Source organism: Rhinichthys klamathensis, unplaced genomic scaffold (genome assembly GCF_029890125.1).
Source record: "Rhinichthys klamathensis goyatoka isolate OS25496 unplaced genomic scaffold, OSU_Roscu_1.1 h1tg000258l_1, whole genome shotgun sequence".
Lineage (NCBI taxonomy): Eukaryota > Metazoa > Chordata > Actinopteri > Cypriniformes > Leuciscidae > Rhinichthys > Rhinichthys klamathensis.
The window spans coordinates 138,618-157,657 of record NW_026606780.1 but is presented as its reverse complement, the minus strand read 5'-3'; the positions used below and the strand labels follow the sequence as shown (position 1 = coordinate 157,657).

The window sequence follows — 19,040 nt, the reverse complement described above, 5'->3', positions numbered from 1 at the left end:
CCATTGAAATTCCAGGTAACTAAAACTCCAAAAAGGTCATATAAAGGTGTCATGAAATGAATCCATACAAATTGGGCAGTTAAATCCAAGTCTTTTAAAGAGATACGGTCACTTTATATGATGAACAGAATTAAACATATCACAAATGGTAAAAATTGAAGTTTTTTTTTTATTATTCATCAAAATCTCTCATAATTGATTCTCACATTGGAGCTTCTGTTTACCATATGTGATGTGCTTTCATTACTACTCATTATGTATCATGCCAACAAAAGACAACATTGAATCTGTTCATCATGTAAAGCGATCATATCTCTTCTCAAGACTTGTAATAAACCAATTGTAATAAATTACGACAAACTGCATGGACTTCAATAAAGGAACAGAAACCTCTCAGGTTTTATTACAAATATCTTGTGTTTCATTAGATTAGATTAACCAACATCTTATGGGTTTAGAACAACATAAGGGTGAGAATTTTCATTTTTGGGTGAACTATGGTTGTCTCGGGCCCTGTCTATTCTCTGGCCAATAAAGGCAACTTTGTCTTTGATTGCAGTATGAGGTCTAACTTATCACAGTCTGGTTGAATATTTCTTGAGTGTAGATATTATATTTAAATTTTAGATAAAGGACGGGTGGGTGACAACAGCATTTAAAGACCTATACATACAATTTTTTACCCAAATGCTGCAGAGAACAATTTCACAATAACTAGAGTTGAAACACACAGGTTCCCGTCTTGGCATGGTAGGAAGTCCAAGGGCTTTGGCTATGTAGATAATAGTAATTTCGTTTTAATCTCATGGTACATGGTATGATATTAATGCTTAGAACGTCCCACTCTCAGACTACTACACACTACACTCTCAGGAGAGAGGGGTGCTTATGCACTCAAGTCTCAGTTATTTGTTAATGAGATTCCCACCCATCCAGCGCAACTTGCAGGCCAGCCAGCGCCTAAGGGGGCAAAAGTATTCATAGTGGAACTGCTGGAATTCGGGTGTCCTCCGGATGTCCCTAAGAAAGGCCAAGTCCAGCTCAGATTCTGTTAGCACAATAAGAAGGATAAGGAGGGCAAAGAGCAGAGCCAGGGTCACTAAGAAAAGACGAGCCAAACTACAGATGAAATCATTCACCCCTTCCTCCTCTGGGCCATGTTGGGTTGGCCGAGTCTTCTCCAGGTGGGAACGTTTCCCTTTGGGCTTAACGGCCTGTGACCTTGCCTGGTTTTGAGTGCACGGTTCTGTTCCTCCTTCATCTTGGATTCTGCGTGGGCCGTTTGTGTGGCGCACCTGAGCCTGGTCTGAGGGGTCGTTGGACACAGGTGTGGGAAGCACGCTGTCAGAGGGATTGTAAGAATCTTCAGAAAATTCAGCTGTTCCACTTCCTCCCTCGGCTCCATTTCCATGGGAGCGTAGGAATGAGTTGCCATTGGAGACCGACCGCACTGGTGTGGAATGGCCACTGTCACGCAGGGACTCCAAACCTGAAACAGAGTAACGATGTTCAGTGATTGTGATGCATTGATGTCTATTTGCTTTTAGGGTTTTGTACCAGTCAGAATTGAATTTAGAATGCCTTTTAAATTCAAATTTGAATTGAGGTAGCAAACAGGATTGCTAGTATAAATAGATAAATTATGAATTTAAGGAAGTATAAATGAACTGAAATAAGTGTCATTTTATAGCAAGGAATCAAGAATGATGGTTTGGCAAAGCATTGCCTGAAAGTTTAGAGTAGTTTAAAAAGTTGAAAGTTTTGCGAACAAAAGTTTTAAGTCTTAGGAACAGACAGATATGTTTGAAATGTCACCTACAAAAATTTGTACTTCATGTATACTCTATTTTTCAAATGTTTGGGGTTAGTAAGATTTGTTTTTGATAAATTAATACTTTTATTCAGGAAGGATGCATTCAATTGATCAAAGGTGACAGTAAATACATTTATAATGTTACAAAAATAAATCTAATTCAAATAAATGCTGTTCTTTTGAACTTTCGATTCATCAAAGGATCCTGTAGGACGATTTACACAAAAATAATAAGCAGCACAACTGTTTTCAACATTGATAAATATGATAAATGTTTCTTGAGGAGCAAATCAACATATTAGAATGAGTTCTGATGTGACACTGAAGACTGTAGTGATGGCAGCTAAATATTTAGTTTTGACATCACAGGATCATATTACATTTCAAAATATGCTAAAATAGAAAACAGTTATTTTAAATTATCACACCATCACTGATTTTTTTTTATTTAAACAAATTCAGCATTGGTGAGCATAAGTTACTTACAAAACACATTTAAAAAAATCATAAAAATCATACCAACCCCAAACTTAGTGTACACAGTGTATATATTATATACTTGTTATTTATTATTTTTTTACAAATGTTTATTGGCCAGGGTGGAAGAAAACTTAATTTCCCAGAAACCTGGTTACATTTCTCTAACCAATTCAGTAAATTCCACTTCCTTTAATTAAAAAAAAAAATCAGTTTTAAATTCTTTTTTTGCTAGTTAACATTTAAGTGACATTCCATTATTATTCACAAAGACCATTTTCATTCATTCAACTGGTACCAATGTATTGATAATATGCACATACTATGATGTACTGTTGTAATCAATTTACAGACTTTCAGCTGTTTGCAATGAACAAATCAAACAAAAGTAATTAAAGTAGTTCAACAACAAATGTTTGAAGTGGTTCCCCAAATTCAACTGAAAATGCAACTTTTAGTGACTTCTGCAGTCTCGAAATTATTCAACCCCGTGAATAGAATCCCTCGCTTCATTAGTTGCACCAGGTGTGCTTGAGCTAGAACACATGTGTGGCAAGTAGGGCAAGGCAGAGAGCCGAGAGAGAACAGCGCGACCCGGTGGCGTGATTGATAATGAGCGTCACCTGCACACCACACCGGCCTCGTATCTCACGGAGGAGCTACGGAAGCATAAAAGGAGCGACGACAGTGAAGGAAAAGAGAGGACCAGGCCTGGACTATTTTAAGTTATGTTTTGTTTATGTGCTTTTATGTTTATGTTACTTTCATTTTGTATTTGTTTTTTTATGATTAAAGTTGTTGAACGTTCGCTGGTGCCCGCCTCCTTCTTCCCCTGGAGAACTAATCGTGTTACAACACAAAATATCTGTACTGGCTAGGTTTGTTGATTGTCACGCTTGACTGCATGTTAGAAATATGTCAAAAGAATGGTCCAAAAAGTTAAGAGAAGATATCATCGCCCTTCACAAACAAGAAAAAAGATACAAAAATATTGCAAATGGCACTAAAATGTTCCTAGAGAAACCGTTGAAAGCATAGTTCGCAAGTTCAAAGTTAAAGGAACAGCGGTTACACTACCTGGGCGGTGCAGAAAAAGGAAGCTATCAAAGGCTGCAACCAGATTTCTGAGAAGGTAGGTTCAGAAAAACCCTCTCGAGTGACTGCAAAGGACCTGCAACAAGACTTGGTGGCAACAGGCACTGAGGTTTCAGCTTGCACAGTAAGGCGCATACTAAATGTATGCGGTTTCCATGCCAGAACTCCAAGACATCCACCACTACTGACCCCAAAGCACAAGAAAAGGGCTTAAAATCAACTAAATGAGCCACAGAAGTTTAGGGATTCTGTTCTGTGGAGCTATGAAACAATGGATCAGCCTTATGGATCAGCGGTATGCCTGGAGGAAGAAGAATGAAGCGTATGCTGAAAAGAACACTCTAACCTACAGTTAAGCATAGTGGCTCTGTGATGCTCTGGGGCTGCTTATGCTCTGGCACTGGAAACCTGCAGCGTGTGGAAGGCAAGATAGATTCATTGAAGTATCAGGAAATCCTAGGAGAAAACATCATGCCATCAGTGAGGAAGCTGAAGCTTGAACCTTTCAACAGGACAATGATCCCAGGCATACCTCAAATTCCACCAAGGCTTGGTTGCAGAAGAAGTCCGGGAAGATTCTACAGTGACCATCACAGTCACCTGACTTGAACCCCATAGAAAATCTCTTCTGGGATTTGAAGAAGGCGGTTGCAACATGCAAACCCAAGAATATTTGCCATTGCTCATGAGGAACGTGCTAAGATTCCTCAGAAACGCTCCCAGAAGCTGGTGTCTGATTATACATCTCTTGATTATACAAGATGCTAGCCATGAAGGGGTTGAATAATTTTGAGACTGCAGTAGTCATTAAAAGTAATTTTCAGTTGAAATGGTGAAACCACTTGAAACATTTGTGTTGACCAATTACTTTTGTTGGATTTGTTCATTGCAAACAGCTGAAAGTCTGTACATTTTGCCAGTAAACCTGATTTGCAATGGGGGTTGAATAATTTTGATTACACTGTAAATATAATTAGTGTATATTGTGAACCACACAACAACACAGGAAAATCTGCCTCCACCCACAATCCATAAAAGCTAAACACAATCCATGCTAACAATGGTGGCACTCCAATCCGCTGTATATTAACAAATTCAAATGCAGTCACACTGAAATAAGTTGGACGCCCAGCTGTTCCAAATGACCAAGAGCTTTACCTGCAGTGCTGGTGGGTTGAACACCAAGTCTGGATGAAGCTCCAGAGGAAGTGGAGGAGCTGGGCAAAGAAGGGAACAGAGGCAGAGCTCCTAGAGCTTTCCCTAATAGTCTAGGTCCCATCGTCAACACCCGTACCTTCACATCCCGGTAACAGTGGTTGATCATCCGCAGCTGAACATTCACCTTTGTTTTAATCCGTATGAGACACTTCACCATGGTTTCAGAATGTAGCCGCTAAAGTGTCTGATGTTCTCGCCCCTGCGTCAGTGTATCACCAATAGCCCCCTTTCCTCCCTCTATCCTCCTGAACAAAAATGACATAACACTACAGTGTGTGTGTGTTTGAAAAAGTGAGTGTGAGAAAGCGAGAACACCCTAAAGCCCTAAAGCTCCATAAGTCCCTCTATGCCCAGAAGCCCAGCTGCCCTGCAAGCTCCAACCCCCTCAAACCCATTATGGGCTGTAACAAAAGAGCACATACACAACACACACTCATTCTGACACAAACCACATGACATACATGGACAGGCTCTCTATTTATAGACAGTGTAATAATAACAGTGATGATACCTAGTTGGACAAGGTAAAATCTGTCACTCATCATTGTCTCTGTATTTTCTTGTGCATGACGCAAATTGTAATGAAACCCACTTGCAGGGCTTGTGAAGCCTTAATTTGTACTTCCTGTTAGCTTTTACCCCCTGCTTTATAGTGAATTATTTTTAATTTACCAGTAGCCTGTGTGTTTTTGCAAGCACACTGTGTCTGTTTCACTAAAGTACTAGACTTTTATTCTTTCTGTACAGGGCAGGTACTAAAACAAAACTAACCTTAAACTCAAAATATATAGCACACTTATAGAGTTCCCCTTACACACAGACAAATGCAACCATGATGGCATTTGGCAATGCAGTAAAGTGACTGGAACAGGTGAACGTCTGGTCACATTGTGCACAATGAGAGCAGCTCTCATGTTACTCATAGAGCAATAGAGGGAGATGGAGTGTGGTGTATTCCTATCCAGAGCACACTTTTGTTATCTTCTCAGCTTCAAGGTTTGTAATCATGACTATGTACACTGTAGTTCAAAAGTTTGGGGTCAGCAAGAAATTAATACTTTATTATGCAAGGACACATTAAATTGATCAAAAGTGATAGACGTTTATGTAGTTTAAAGAGAATTGTAACAATCTATTCATCAAAGGAACCTGAAAAAAAATACATAGTTTACACAAACATATTAAGCAGCACAACTGTTTTCAACATTGATAATAATAAGAAATGTTACTTGAGCAGCAAACCAGCACATTTGAAATATTTCGGAAGGATCATGTGACACTGAAGACTGGAGTAATGAGTAATGATGTTGCCACCACAGGAAGGAATTTCAATTTAACAGTTTATTTTATTTTATTAATTTTCATTTATTTATTAAAACAGAAAACTGTTTTTTTTATTGTAATAATATTGCATTTTTGATCAAATAAATGCAGCTTTGGTAAGCATAAGAGACTTATTTTAAAAACATTAGGAAATCTTACCCCAAACATTTGAATGGTATAGTGTGCTCTGTGTATGTTTATAGTTGAATTATATATTTTGAAAAACATTGCAACCAGAATTGTGTTGTGAACAGAACTGAATTATGAATTATAAGATATATTAATTATATTTGAATATATAATTATATTATATATTTATATATGAATAATTATTATATATTAATTATAGTATTGTAGTGGCTGACACTAAAAATTGGCAAAAAGGGTAAGGCATTAAAAAAGTACTGCAAGTTATAGTCCAGTATAGTCCACAATAATGAACCCTAGTGGAAGAATAAACCAAACCAAAAATCTCCATGATGCTTTTTATTATAGGGGAGATACAACGTTATACCACCAGATGGCAGTTTTTCAGTGAGTATGGATCAACAGATCTTGCCTTGAGTTGGATTCAGAAGAGAGAATGCATAACATTTCTAGTTACAAATTAAATTAACTTGTTATTATTAGAAAGGAGCAGTTATATGCTTTAGTGTGTGTGTGTGTGTACATTCGTGTTGTTGTTTAACCTACATTGCGAGGAGCAAATAATAGTAAATGAAGTTTACTAATAGTAAATGATGTGTGTGTGTGTGTGTGTGTGTGTGTGTGTGTGTGTGTGTGTGTGTGTGTGTGTGTGTGTGTGTGTGTGTGTGTGTGTGTGTGTGTGTGTGTGTGTGTGTGTGTGTGTGTGTGTGTGTGTGTGTGTGTGTGTGTTTGTGTATGCTTGTAGGCACATGGGCATACCCTCCATGATGGAAATATGGACTGCTCTCCTCCGTGTTCGGGGAACGCTACTCTGTCGTGGGCCATGAGTGATGGAGGGACAACTCCTACTGGGGACCATCCCAGCCCTGAACCCACAAAAAGATGTGACATAACAATTGACATACTGTCAAACACAGTAAAACTGTTAAGAAAACAAGTCAGTGTTGAGAAGACTTGCCTGTGGATCTCTGGAGGCTCTCGTCTGATTTTGGCACTCTGTTCCATCACTTCCTTGGCCACTTTACCGCTATAAGGGAAATTATGCAATCAAAATCTTAGCGTTGCTTGCAGCTAATCCATTAATTAACATATATTCACAACACAAGCCTAATTAAGCAGGGCTCACGAACTCATGAGGTTCAATAATAGCAGATACTACTCACCTATATCTAAAGCGGCTCCCTTTGAAGAAAAGATTACTACTGGACACAGTGCGAACTTGACTTGATTTCTCAAACCTGTAAGAAATGGAGAGAATGAGAGATAGATTTAAAAATAAATAAGAAAAATAACTGTTTGTCTAAACCAGTGGTTTTCAACCTTTTTGACTCGTAGGCGCCCCATTGTCCAACATAACATCTAAAGGTCCCCCATATTGGCTAAGATATTTCCTCTCGTATTTATGCTCTAATTATGACAGTTTTTATTTTTATTTTATTGACAGAAACTGGTAGAGTTAATTTAGCATTGTTACAATGTCAGTAGTAGTATATGTAAATGAACAATGTTTTCTCTTTCTCCATGTTAAATCCATGTTTATTCATGCAAAACACGTCAAAGCTCTATTGCTTTCATGAAAACTACAGATTATACTTTGAAAAGGAATTCCCCCCCAGCCTTTCTACTGCATAGGCAGCCAAGTTTTATTGAAAAACATTATGCCAGCGATGAAGTACCTCCTTTAAGTTTTGGGTTTTCATATAATTAATTTTAAGTCCTCCTGTAGACTAGAAGATTGCTGAGGCCCCAAAATGCCTAGGTGAAGAACCACTGGTTTAAACTAAATTAAATCATAGGCAAGATGTTTTATGCCTGATTGCTTGCTCTTTTTATGCTATTTCCATGCTTGAACCCAATTTCAGCCTGATAGGTCAAAAGGGTTATGCACACTCACTGGTAGAAAGCTTGGTTTTCCACCCCACACTTCCATAAATGCTTGCAGGCCTCAGGTGTTGGAGCAAAGTAAGTCAAGATGATCTTCTGATCCTTAGTAAAGGTCACAGGAGGTCAGTAAGTGAACTTATTTAGTGGTTAAATAGAACAGGTTGGTTTCCTGATCAATTCCTAGGTCCTGCATCAATCTGCATTCATCTTACTTTTGACCATTTGTTCTTCTGCATAACCTGGGGCTGCCTTGCTGTCACCTACCTCTTGATAAGTTGCATATATATGAAATGTCTTTCCTTCGAACTTTAGTTTGGTGACCTCGTTCCTGTACAATATGACAAAATACTGTCAAAGTTATTCATATACACAGTCATTTGATCTTGACTGCTAAGCAAATGAAAATGATATGCAAGATTAATTTCACCTCTCACCATTTGAGGAAATGAATCCTCCTGTTCCCCTGGAGTACCACAAAGCCAAAGGGGGTAAATGCAAGAAATGCTGCATTCCCAGACACATCCTGTCATACAAAAAATACAAAAAACTGTGATACACTTCTTTGTGAATGTAAAAATTCTGATTAAAAGACTTTCAGTTCAGACACTTGTGTTGAAATAATTTCCTGTATATGAGCAGCTTATAAATTTGGATACTGACTTTGCAGGGGTGTGGATCTACTCCATATGTTTCTAGAGACTGAGCTTTCCTTAAGAAATTCATTTCAGATGTCTCAGGACTCTGGCCTCTGTAGGAAATAAACAGACTAGTTAATATGTTTGTTCTGAGATAAATTTCATAAAATATATTTAATCTCTCCATTAAACACCAGCGCTGCTTTAAAAAGAGTGACATACTGCATGTGACAGGCTAATTGAATGTAAGCTTACGTCAGCTCGGATTTGTGGATCTCAGCAATGCGGCGCTCCAGGCGCTCAGAATGCTTTGGGAAAAACTGAAACTTAGAGCTGTAACCTTCCGGATGCTTCCCTGGGTCATAATCGCCAATCTCAGCTAAAAAAATATTGAGAAAGAATAAAACAAAAACAGTGTCATTTGAGAGTCTTGTCTTACTGTAATGTCATCCATATAACAAAGCTCTTGAGATTTCACAATTCAACAAATATTGTAAAGAATGGCTCCTGTGACTGTGGTTTGATGTTACCCTGCAGAATAAATGCGGCCAATGCAGCAGCATCTGAACTTTTGCACAGGAGTCGGCCATGATACAAATCTCTTTTAATCTGAAGGAAGACATGGTATCTGAAAACAATGCAGAGCATATATTGAACTGTCAGTGTGTTAATCATACATGCATCAGGTAATTGTAAGACTCTGTAACTTGTCTAATATGAATTCCTATAGATTCTTTAACTATGTCAATTTTGAATAATAATGGACTCCATGCAGGCCGTGAGACAGAGGGTTGATTGGTACCATTTTGAGGGATTAAACCGCATGGTGATTTTTGTGTAGGTATATGACCCTGTATTTGAAAAATGTGTGATAGTATTAGATTCAAGGTAGTTTTTGGTTACGGAGGACGATTTTCAAACATATGTCAAGAAAAAGGATAAATGAATTTATCTTTAAATAAATTTTATAAAAATTTTATAAAAAATTCATCAAATTTTATAATAAATTTTTTTTTTTTTTTTATACATTTTTAAAATTATAAAAGGATAAATTTTTCTCTCTTGTAGTCACTGAACACCTTACCTTGAGGTAGGATGATATAAGTGTTGATTTCTAATGAAAGCTACCATGGATCGGATGCTATCACACATTTTCCAACACTAGAGATGTGTACCTTCATGAAAATCAAAAAGAAATTTAATCCCTCAAAATGGTACCGGTAGCCCAAATTTGGGGTCCCGTCTCATGGCCTAATGGTAATGAGCAGTACCTAGTGATATCTTCTTTAAGAGCTGCAGGGTCCGGAGGATAGAATTTAACACGCAAACACATGGTGTAGGGTGGCTGAGCTAGGACACAAAATATCCATGTGGATGTAATTAATATCAATTTTCTGCCTTTTAGAATGATATTTGAATGCAAAGATTATTCTTTTCACAACATGCACACAGTGTAAGAAGGATTTTCCACATACAATATGACTTACATCTCATTTGTTTGGTTATTGGCTTGCTGAACTCCAGCCAGTGCTGAAACAACAAAATAAAAAATAAATGATGTCTAGAATGCAGATCGAAATTCCAGTTTAACACATTGTTATGACTAGCATAGTCAACTGATGATTGTTCACAACATTACATATCGATTGCATCACCCCTATTGCAGCTCTTCATCTGAATCAGCATGTGATCTTTGGATGTCCTGCTTCAAGCTCATGCACAAACATTAACATTGCTTTTATCAGGCATGGTTATTAACAAGTCAGAACTAGAATATGTATTAGCATGCAGGGTAGATACCATATTTAAATTGATGGGACATAGATCAAGGCTACGATGAATATACAGTCAATTTGTTGTGCTGTCTGAAAGTCTACTTTTTCACAATCCATGGCTTGTGTTTTGTTGACTGGATTTTTTTTACATTGGCTTAATAATCAAAATCAAGGCACCCAACATTACAACCCATTGAACCAACTGTACTTCTGTACCTCACAGCCTTGTTTTTATTTGTGTCAAATTAAATATGGTGTCCACCTTAACTATCATGTCCAATCTCAGTCAGAATATAAAATTAACCATTTTCCACAAGCTTAGTACACTATTAACAGCTCATTCTATATTTATACTATAGGAACTCACTCGTTGCTTGTCTGGGTCCACAAATCTGATGCCAAAGTAGTCTTTCTCCAACAAGTTTAGATAATGGCAAACCTGCTCAAAGAGCCATTGACCTTTTGCATCCCTCTGGAAAAGAGAGACACAGGAATCAATGTGACAATGTTTGTACACAGTCCTTTGGATCATATCAGTTCTATAGTATATTGGACATAACTCAACTTCTTTTATGTGTAGTGGGTAACGTAACACATTACAAGTAGCATGAGTTATGTAGCCAGATTAATCTTTTCAAGTAACGAGGAAAGTAACACATTACTTTTAAATTTAAAACAAAATATCTGAGTTACTGCACTTTTTCGTAAGTTACTTTGTTTTCCCATTTATTGACTGACAGCTCTCCTGTCTCCATGTTGAGAGAAATCGGGAGAGTGCAGAGAGTGTGCTGTGTAAATATGATGGTTATCCTTCGATGATCCAATTCAACCATACTAAGCAAAAATGACTTTAGTTAAACATCACATTTATGTTTAATTTTTTGTTTTTGTTGCTTAAGTAAGTATGTTGAACTTTCTTCTCCTGTGTCCTTTCACTTTTTTGGTGTGAAAGAGCCTTGATATTTGTAAAAATTTTTACTTTTTTTTTTTTTTTTGCAATAACAACCTACCAAGCCCAGCCCAAGTGAGAAAACGTAATGCAAAATAACGTGTACCATAACTTTAAAAAGTCACTAAGTATCACAATTAGTAACTTTTTTAGGGAGTAAATTAGTTTCACAAGTAACTTTCCCAAACACTGTTGCTGACAACCCATTTAGTGTAAGGTAAATATGTCTTAACAATGTACTCTTTCCTAATTGTGTTTAGTGTTCTTAAAAAATGTTAAGAAACAGGAAAACAGAAATTGTTGCACTTGAACAGTTGTTTTATAGAGTAATTTTCCCAAATTTTTCCAAACTATGTTTTTAACCAGTTCTTACATTATATAAAAAAAATAATTATAATAATTAATATATATATATATATATATATATATAAATATTAGTGCTGTCAATTTGATTAATCACATCTAACATAAAAGTTTGTTTACATAATATATTTGTGTATATTATATATATATATATATATATAAATAGTAACGATTGAAGTCCACTGGAGGCAAGTAGTAGTGAGAACCCAAATGCATGATCTAACATAAAACAGAGGCATGGAACTCAAAACAAGAACATAAACTTACACAACATTACAGGAAACATTCAATACTTGACAAAGACACAGGACAAACATGAGGGCTTAAATACACAGACTAATTACAAGACAAGGAACACCTGTGAACAATGATCAGATGATTAACCAATGACAAGACACATGGCAGGATCACATGACAAACAGGGAATCACATGAAAAGACACAAAAACATAACAATGACAAGAACAAGAAAAAAATCCAAACCGTGACATAAATAGCCTACAGTATATATATATATATATATATATATATATACTTAAGATGTTATCATCAGGGTGAAGCGGCAGCCTCTTCCCCCCCTCCCCCCATTTTATTTTTTATTTTTTATTTTTTTTATTATTATTTTTATTATTATTATTATTATTACCGGTACATATTTGTCTGGACCTACTTATTTAGATAGTTTATTTAGATTATTATTATTATTTTATGTCTTCCACTCATTTATTTACTGTTGTAATCACTTATTTTGCAACATTATGCTATATTGTATATGCTCCTTCTGCAATCCTTAGTTGGACAAGCACTTTAATGGACAATCATTCTTGTGAAGATCTGGATTCAAAGGAACGAATTGGGATGGTTGGTTGGTTGGGTGGGTGGGTTGGGGTGGGGGTGTATCTTTCATATTGATGAACATCTGTATAACACAGCCATAATATGTTTGAATAAATTTGGCCCAACATGTGCTGTAGTAGAAAATATATATATATATAATGCAACAACAATGCAGTGTAACAGGTTACTGAAATCTACCCCTCTATTTAACACATAATGGCTTTAAATGTTGCACGAATTCTCTCTGGAGATGTCTAACCTTGTGTACATTATATCCTAGAAAGTAGTTTGGTCAGATCTCTGATGTGAACAGCTGCAAATATACTCAGGGTCAACAAACCTTGAGCTATGGAAAGGTGCTATATAAATAAAACTTCTTCTTCTTCTTTATCAAATCTGACAAAACAAAAATGTAGGTTACCAAAATTCAAATCTGACAAAACAAAAATATAGGTTACATTAATACATAGGCCTAATGGCTTAAATGTTACCCAAATTCACACTGGTGATGACTAACCTATTGTAATTTATATCCTAGAAATATTTTTTGCCTGATGTGAACAACTGCAGATACTCAGTATCACCAAATCCAACAACACAGCATTAAAGGTTACCTAAATCTGTTACCTCATCTATAGCAGTTTATCCTGATGTGAACAGCTGCAGGAATACAGCAGGGTCACCAAATCCGACAAGGCAGCATAACAGGTCACCGAAATCCACACATAATGGCTTTAACGTTACCTAAATTCACACTGGTGATGTCTAATCTCCTCACAGCAGGCACACAACGTCATAAGACGTTGATATTTTGTTGTTTTTAGTTGTGTTATAAAGTTACTAAATTCCAACGTCTCCTTGACGTCATAATGGTGACGTCCACACAACGTCAAATTATAACATCATTCATATGTTCAATGAAAGCAGCCACCTCATGCAGCCACATCTGTTTCTTTCTGCACCAAAGCTGGTTCTCACTTGAATCCTTTCAAAAGTGCCTTTGCTCCGAGCTATTCCATGCCTTTCCATTCGATTCTTAATAAGGCAAGAATTTCATCATTAGTAAAACCATGTTTAAAATACTCCTTAATGTGTTCCCAATTCATCCTGTGTCGGGTCGCGTCAGATCAATGAGCTTGCAAGTCCTAATTTAGATTTAGTTATGTCATAATTTCGACTTAGTTATGTCATAATTTCGACTTAGTGATGTCATAATATTGACTTTTTTATGCATGACTTTTTTTTTTGTGGCGGAAATGGGCTTCCATAGCTCTGAAGAGCTGTTTGTGAAGAATTTGCTTACATAAATTTACATCTGAATAATGAAACAGTTTTGGAATCAATAGTCATGTGAATCAGTGACAATCTTGTAGATGTATCAGTTTCAGACGTTGGATGTTGACGTCAATCTGACGTTGGGTTCTTACGTCAACCCGATTTCCATTTCCTATCAAAAATCAACATCTGTTCGACGTTGGATATTGGCGTCAATCTGACGTTGGGTTCTGATGTCAACCCGATTTTAATTTCCTACCAAAATGCAACGTCTGTTCGACGTTGGGGTCCAACGTCAATCTGACGTCATATTAACGCCCGGTGCCTGGTGGGCTATGTTTCGTACCAGAAAAACATTTTGGTCGGGTGAGAACAGCTTTAAATATACAGCAGAGTCACCGAATCCAGTGTTGTGTCAAATAGTTTCCCTTATGTTTCCTTTCCTATATGAACTGTCTTACCCTAACCAACAGTAACCCAAGGGGAAACATAGGGGAATAGACTTCAACACGACACCATTGTTTTCCAAATCAAAGAGGCAGAGGAAAGAGTACGAGGTTAGATATAAAGCACCCAAACATTTAATATTTGACACAATACTGTTTCACAATAGAAATGTTAAATGACCAACAGTAATACCCAGTGATGCAAACTACTCAACTTTTTTGTCAAATTTCACTATATAATTTACTCAATTTATGAATCGAGACAAGAATGTGATGAGACGAAAAACATTATAAGAGCATATTAGGCATTAGATTTAGAGTGAATTTAATGAACCTTCAGTAAAATAAAAATAGTATTTGTAAATAGGTAGAATTTACACACAAATGATTTTTTTACCAAAAACAAAATTTAACTTTTCATTTAGCCCAAAACCAAAGATAAAGTTTTTTCACTCTCAGAAAAAAAGATACAAAAGCTGTCACTGGAACTGTATCCTTTCAAAAGTGTACACCCTTTACACAGATTTTCTTATTATTGGGAGATAAGAGGGTCCCATGGCATGGGGTTATTTTATTATTTTATAATGTTAGTATGTTTTTTAGATCAAAAATAGTCATAATTTAGAAATAAAAGGCATTTTTCCTAGCCTGATTTTAGCCTCTGATTTGAACGCTCTGTTTGAAGGGGCGTGTCTGCTGTGGGATTCAGTGTAACCGGCCACTGCTGTGATTGGCTGACATGCTTGCATATGAAATAGCTATGTATTACATGTGAAACTCTCTCGAATACTTTTACTATATACGTTTTTACTATTACAGCTATCGAGATTAACGAATCCTGAGAAGTTTTTAAAGTATTTAGATCTATTCCCATCACATAAAATGTAGAGCATTGAGCAAGCAGATGACAGTCTGTTGATGGCCAGAATGGCAGGGCGGGAGTTTCATAGATGTGACGTAGTGGAGAAGCGACCGTGAGACTGTTTTGATTCAGACAACAATGGCGGCTCGCATCGAGGAAACAAGCGTTAACATTGATGCTGCTATTTCATCCGTGTTGTCCAATCTACCTAATATTGTTTCATTAAAAGAACATCAGAGAACGGCTCTTAAGGCTTTTGTTGGTGGAAACGATGTTATATAGATCAGTGCCTTCTCCCGACCGGATTCTTCAGCGTCACGGGTTGGCTTCGGTGTGAGTGGTTGAAATAGCACGTCGATAAAGATGACAGACAAGTGGCTTATCCAATCATATGCAAGGATTTTTGATAAGGCCCAGCCTTCTGAAACGCCATTTCAATGGATCGGTTCCAGATGGATGAGTGAAGCTAGGCGGAGCGAAATTCATCTGACTAGGGCCAGGTTAGCGCACCACACACTGTACGACCAAAACTGTTAGACCCGTGATTTTTTATCGCCGTGTGTGGGGTCTCTCAGGTTTGGAAAATCGGCCGACAATTTTAAAATCGTTCCGTGTGAACCAGGCTTTACTGATGAATAAACAGTATTGAACGATTTTGAGAGAAAGATTACCTGTCTGAACCATGCAGCAACCTCCCTGTCTCTCTCTTGAAACCAACACGGAAGTGAATTAAACTGCTATTCATCTACTGACCGCTTGAGGCAGGCTGCAGAAGTGAGTCAAATCTGCATCTCCCCCATGTTAAAATGCCCAACTTTACAGCAGAAAAAAAACATGTTTACAGCCTGGAGCAAAAAGTGGTTTTGGTCTTTATAGCTTATTTTGCCCTTCATGACAACTGTGAGGGGGGTGAATTTTTTTACAACTCATCCGTTTAAATTATATTAAGCCTGCATAATTAAGGGCGTGGCCACTTGAGTCACAAGTGGATTGCCGCTGCTGTCACTGCTAGCCGTCTGTCTGCTGTCTGTTAGCGTCACTCTCAGCTATAATTCCAGCTGCTGCAGCAGCTGCTGTACTTGCCATCTCTGCCGTGTTTGTGCTTTTTTCGGGATTATTTCATACAATTTAATACACGCATTATACCTTCGCCCACGCTGTTGGATTCCGTTGTTTAGTGTTAAATAAAAGTACCGTCAGATGAAATCCTGCAGGTGTCAGTGCTTTCTCTCCGTCCATGCAGTAGATGCACACACTTGAATGAGCGCGGATTTCTAGTGCATTTACTTGAACTTCTGAGTTAATATCTTTGGTTTAACCCATTTGAGAAATTGAGAGCCGGCCAAAATCAGATTTTAAAATGGACTGAATAAAGCTCTTCACGAACTTGACGTGCATGCCATGCTGACTGACATGTATGCGCATGAATCACTGTCACACACACAAGCTCAGAGCAATATTGTAAGTTACTGCATGATAATACATTTTTATAGCAGAATAATAATACATCATGATACACAGTCTCACTTTTAGTTACGTCTTTTAACTATTATAATATTTCGAAGGGCAAAAACATGAACTTTAACTATTGGCTTCACTTCTTCAAACAGCTGTCACTTTAGCGCGAGGCCAGTAGCATATAGCATTAGCACCTCAGCTCCACCCACGTCCCGCCTCTTTGCCCATTTTATTTTATCCGGTAGTGACGAGAGGTGACGCGCTGCCAAGATGGCGACGGCCGGCTCCGCCCACTTTAGGCTTCAAAAACGCTCTTCAGAAACCTACGGGTGACGTCACGGACACTACGTCCATATTTTTTAACAGTCTATGGTCTGAACTTGAACAATTAGGCTACACATCAGAAATTGTTGCTTGGTAGCTCAATCGATTTATTTTCAGACATTCATCGAGGCCAGCTCTGTATTGGCCCAAGTTGAGGAAACAGTCGTCGGTGAAATGTTTGGACCATACAAAACTTTGGGAAGTTGTGTCGGCGCATTTCCAGAGAAAATAAAATTAACCCATTGTTTCTTAAAAATACTAAAAAATACTTTTTATGTTCATTTGTACATCCGAACACTGATCAACTGCCATGCTTCGCTCGTTTGCAAGCCATGATATCTCTCGAGGAAAAACTCAAATCACGCTTGCGCGTTCGTACTTCCTAGCTCATTTTCTCATGGGCGAGCCAAATTCTCTGGGCGGGCAAAGCAGAGAAAGGGGAGGTTACCTTTCCTCCGTATGACGTCATACGGAGGAGATTCAAGATCAGCCCGTCTGAGAGCTTTCATTTTCTCAAAGGCAGAGAAAGATAGCCAAAGCTCGGTTTACACCGATTGAAATTTAAATTTCTAGCCACTGGGGGACCATACAGGCTAGGGGAACTCATATTAATGTTAAAAAACCTCAGAAAGTGAAAATTTCATGTCATGGGACCTTTACCATTGGAAAAATGTGTAACTGCTAATTTGGATCACATGAGACACCACAGCCTATCATATTATGGCAGTGACGTCAGTGGCCAGCGTTCAGTTTTATGACAGTCATTTGCAGTTGTTGCACAATGTTTCTTGTGGATTTGTGTGTTCATTTTGTGAAAAATGTTCTATATTTGATGTTATATCGCTTGTAAACATACAGTTAGGACTGCAATGTTTGTGGAATGTGCTTTACCAGGCTTTACTGAGCAAAAAAAAGAGCACAAATTGCTCTGTTAGCTTAAGATTACTGGTCGCTACAGTGCGCATAAAACCACATTTAAGATTAGATTTGAATCTGTTCATTAAAACAGCTTTATTGGGCACACAGTAGTGATACTAGTCACTAAAAATTTAATTGTAAATTTAATTGTTGAAATCTGGAAGCCATAGAAAGAATACATTTATTTATTAAAATATTTATATTTTCATTCATTGTTATCATTATTAGGCAAAAATCATTAAAATTCAAGTCTAATTCATTTGTTGAAAGCTGGAAGCCAGAGAGCCATCTTTTTTTTTTTTTTTTTTTAAACAACAATATAATACAATATTTATAATTACATTATTCATTTTCTCTTTATGCATTAAAATGCTTTATATACGCCATCATGGTGCATGGAAGTCATAGTCATTCAAGTCTTATTATAATTAGTAAAACCTGAAAGCTAAAGAAAGAAAACGTCTCGGTTACGTATGTAACCCTAGTTCCCTGAAGAGTGATTGCGTCATGAAGCACGTATGAAACCAGTCCAATGGCATGACGAAACCTCATGTGACGTCATCGACCAGGAAACTATAAAGCACACCTGAACCAAACAGCGTCAGCTTCTGATAGGCTGAAGCAAGTCGATCACTGGCATGCCAGGAGTATGGCAGGGTGAAGCAGCGTCTCGTTCACTCTTCAGGGAACTAGGGTTACATATGTAACCGAGACGTTCCCTTTCAAGGTAACTCGAGCTGCGTCGAAATGCTGTGGGAACGCTAATACCCAAGCCGCCATAAGAGCAAGTGTCCGTCTGTGTGAAATCAATGCGCACATCTAGGCGAAAGCACCTGCGCGCCTGGATTGGTGCAGCCATACTCCTAGAGGAGTGGGCCCGTACAGCCAAAGGTGAAGGCTTACTGGCGACTCATAAGCAAGTGAGATGGCCTCGACCACCCACTTGCTCATCCTCTACTTAGATGCCGGGCCCTTTATGGGTACCCCAAAGCAAACGAACAGTTTTTAGACTTTCTCCACATTTCTGTGAACATAAGCATCTAAGGCCCTAACTAGGCAGAGCAGATAAAGTTTCTCAAGGTCTGACGTCCGGAGGAAGGCAGAAGGCCTGCGGTACTCCAGGTCTTACAGTATTAGTAGGAACCTTAGGAATGTAACCTGGTCTTATAGGGTGAAGAAAAGTCACCGACTGGGCAGTTAACTGGGTCCAACTGGTGCTCTCCACACCAGGAAGTGAAAAGT

The 19,040-nt window shown here is 37.8% G+C and overlaps 1 protein-coding gene across 1 annotated transcript in view; it reads right to left on the bottom strand.

Moving 5' to 3' along the window:
* Positions 1-93: 93 nt before the first annotated feature.
* The window catches only part of frmd5b (FERM domain containing 5b), a 34,629-nt gene continuing 15,682 nt past the window's right edge, over positions 94-19,040 (bottom strand). The window contains exons 2-14 of the mRNA XM_056267302.1: positions 10,735-10,839; positions 10,080-10,122; positions 9,864-9,942; positions 9,123-9,220; positions 8,848-8,971; positions 8,618-8,705; positions 8,392-8,480; positions 8,222-8,285; positions 7,968-8,059; positions 7,237-7,311; positions 7,032-7,100; positions 6,833-6,939; positions 94-1,489 (exon numbers count right to left, since the gene is read on the bottom strand). Coding sequence (XP_056123277.1) covers positions 906-1,489; positions 6,833-6,939; positions 7,032-7,100; positions 7,237-7,311; positions 7,968-8,059; positions 8,222-8,285; positions 8,392-8,480; positions 8,618-8,705; positions 8,848-8,971; positions 9,123-9,220; positions 9,864-9,942; positions 10,080-10,122; positions 10,735-10,839 — 1,617 coding nt within the window. The 3' untranslated portion in view covers positions 94-905. The remainder of the gene's footprint in view (positions 1,490-6,832; positions 6,940-7,031; positions 7,101-7,236; positions 7,312-7,967; positions 8,060-8,221; positions 8,286-8,391; positions 8,481-8,617; positions 8,706-8,847; positions 8,972-9,122; positions 9,221-9,863; positions 9,943-10,079; positions 10,123-10,734; positions 10,840-19,040) is intronic.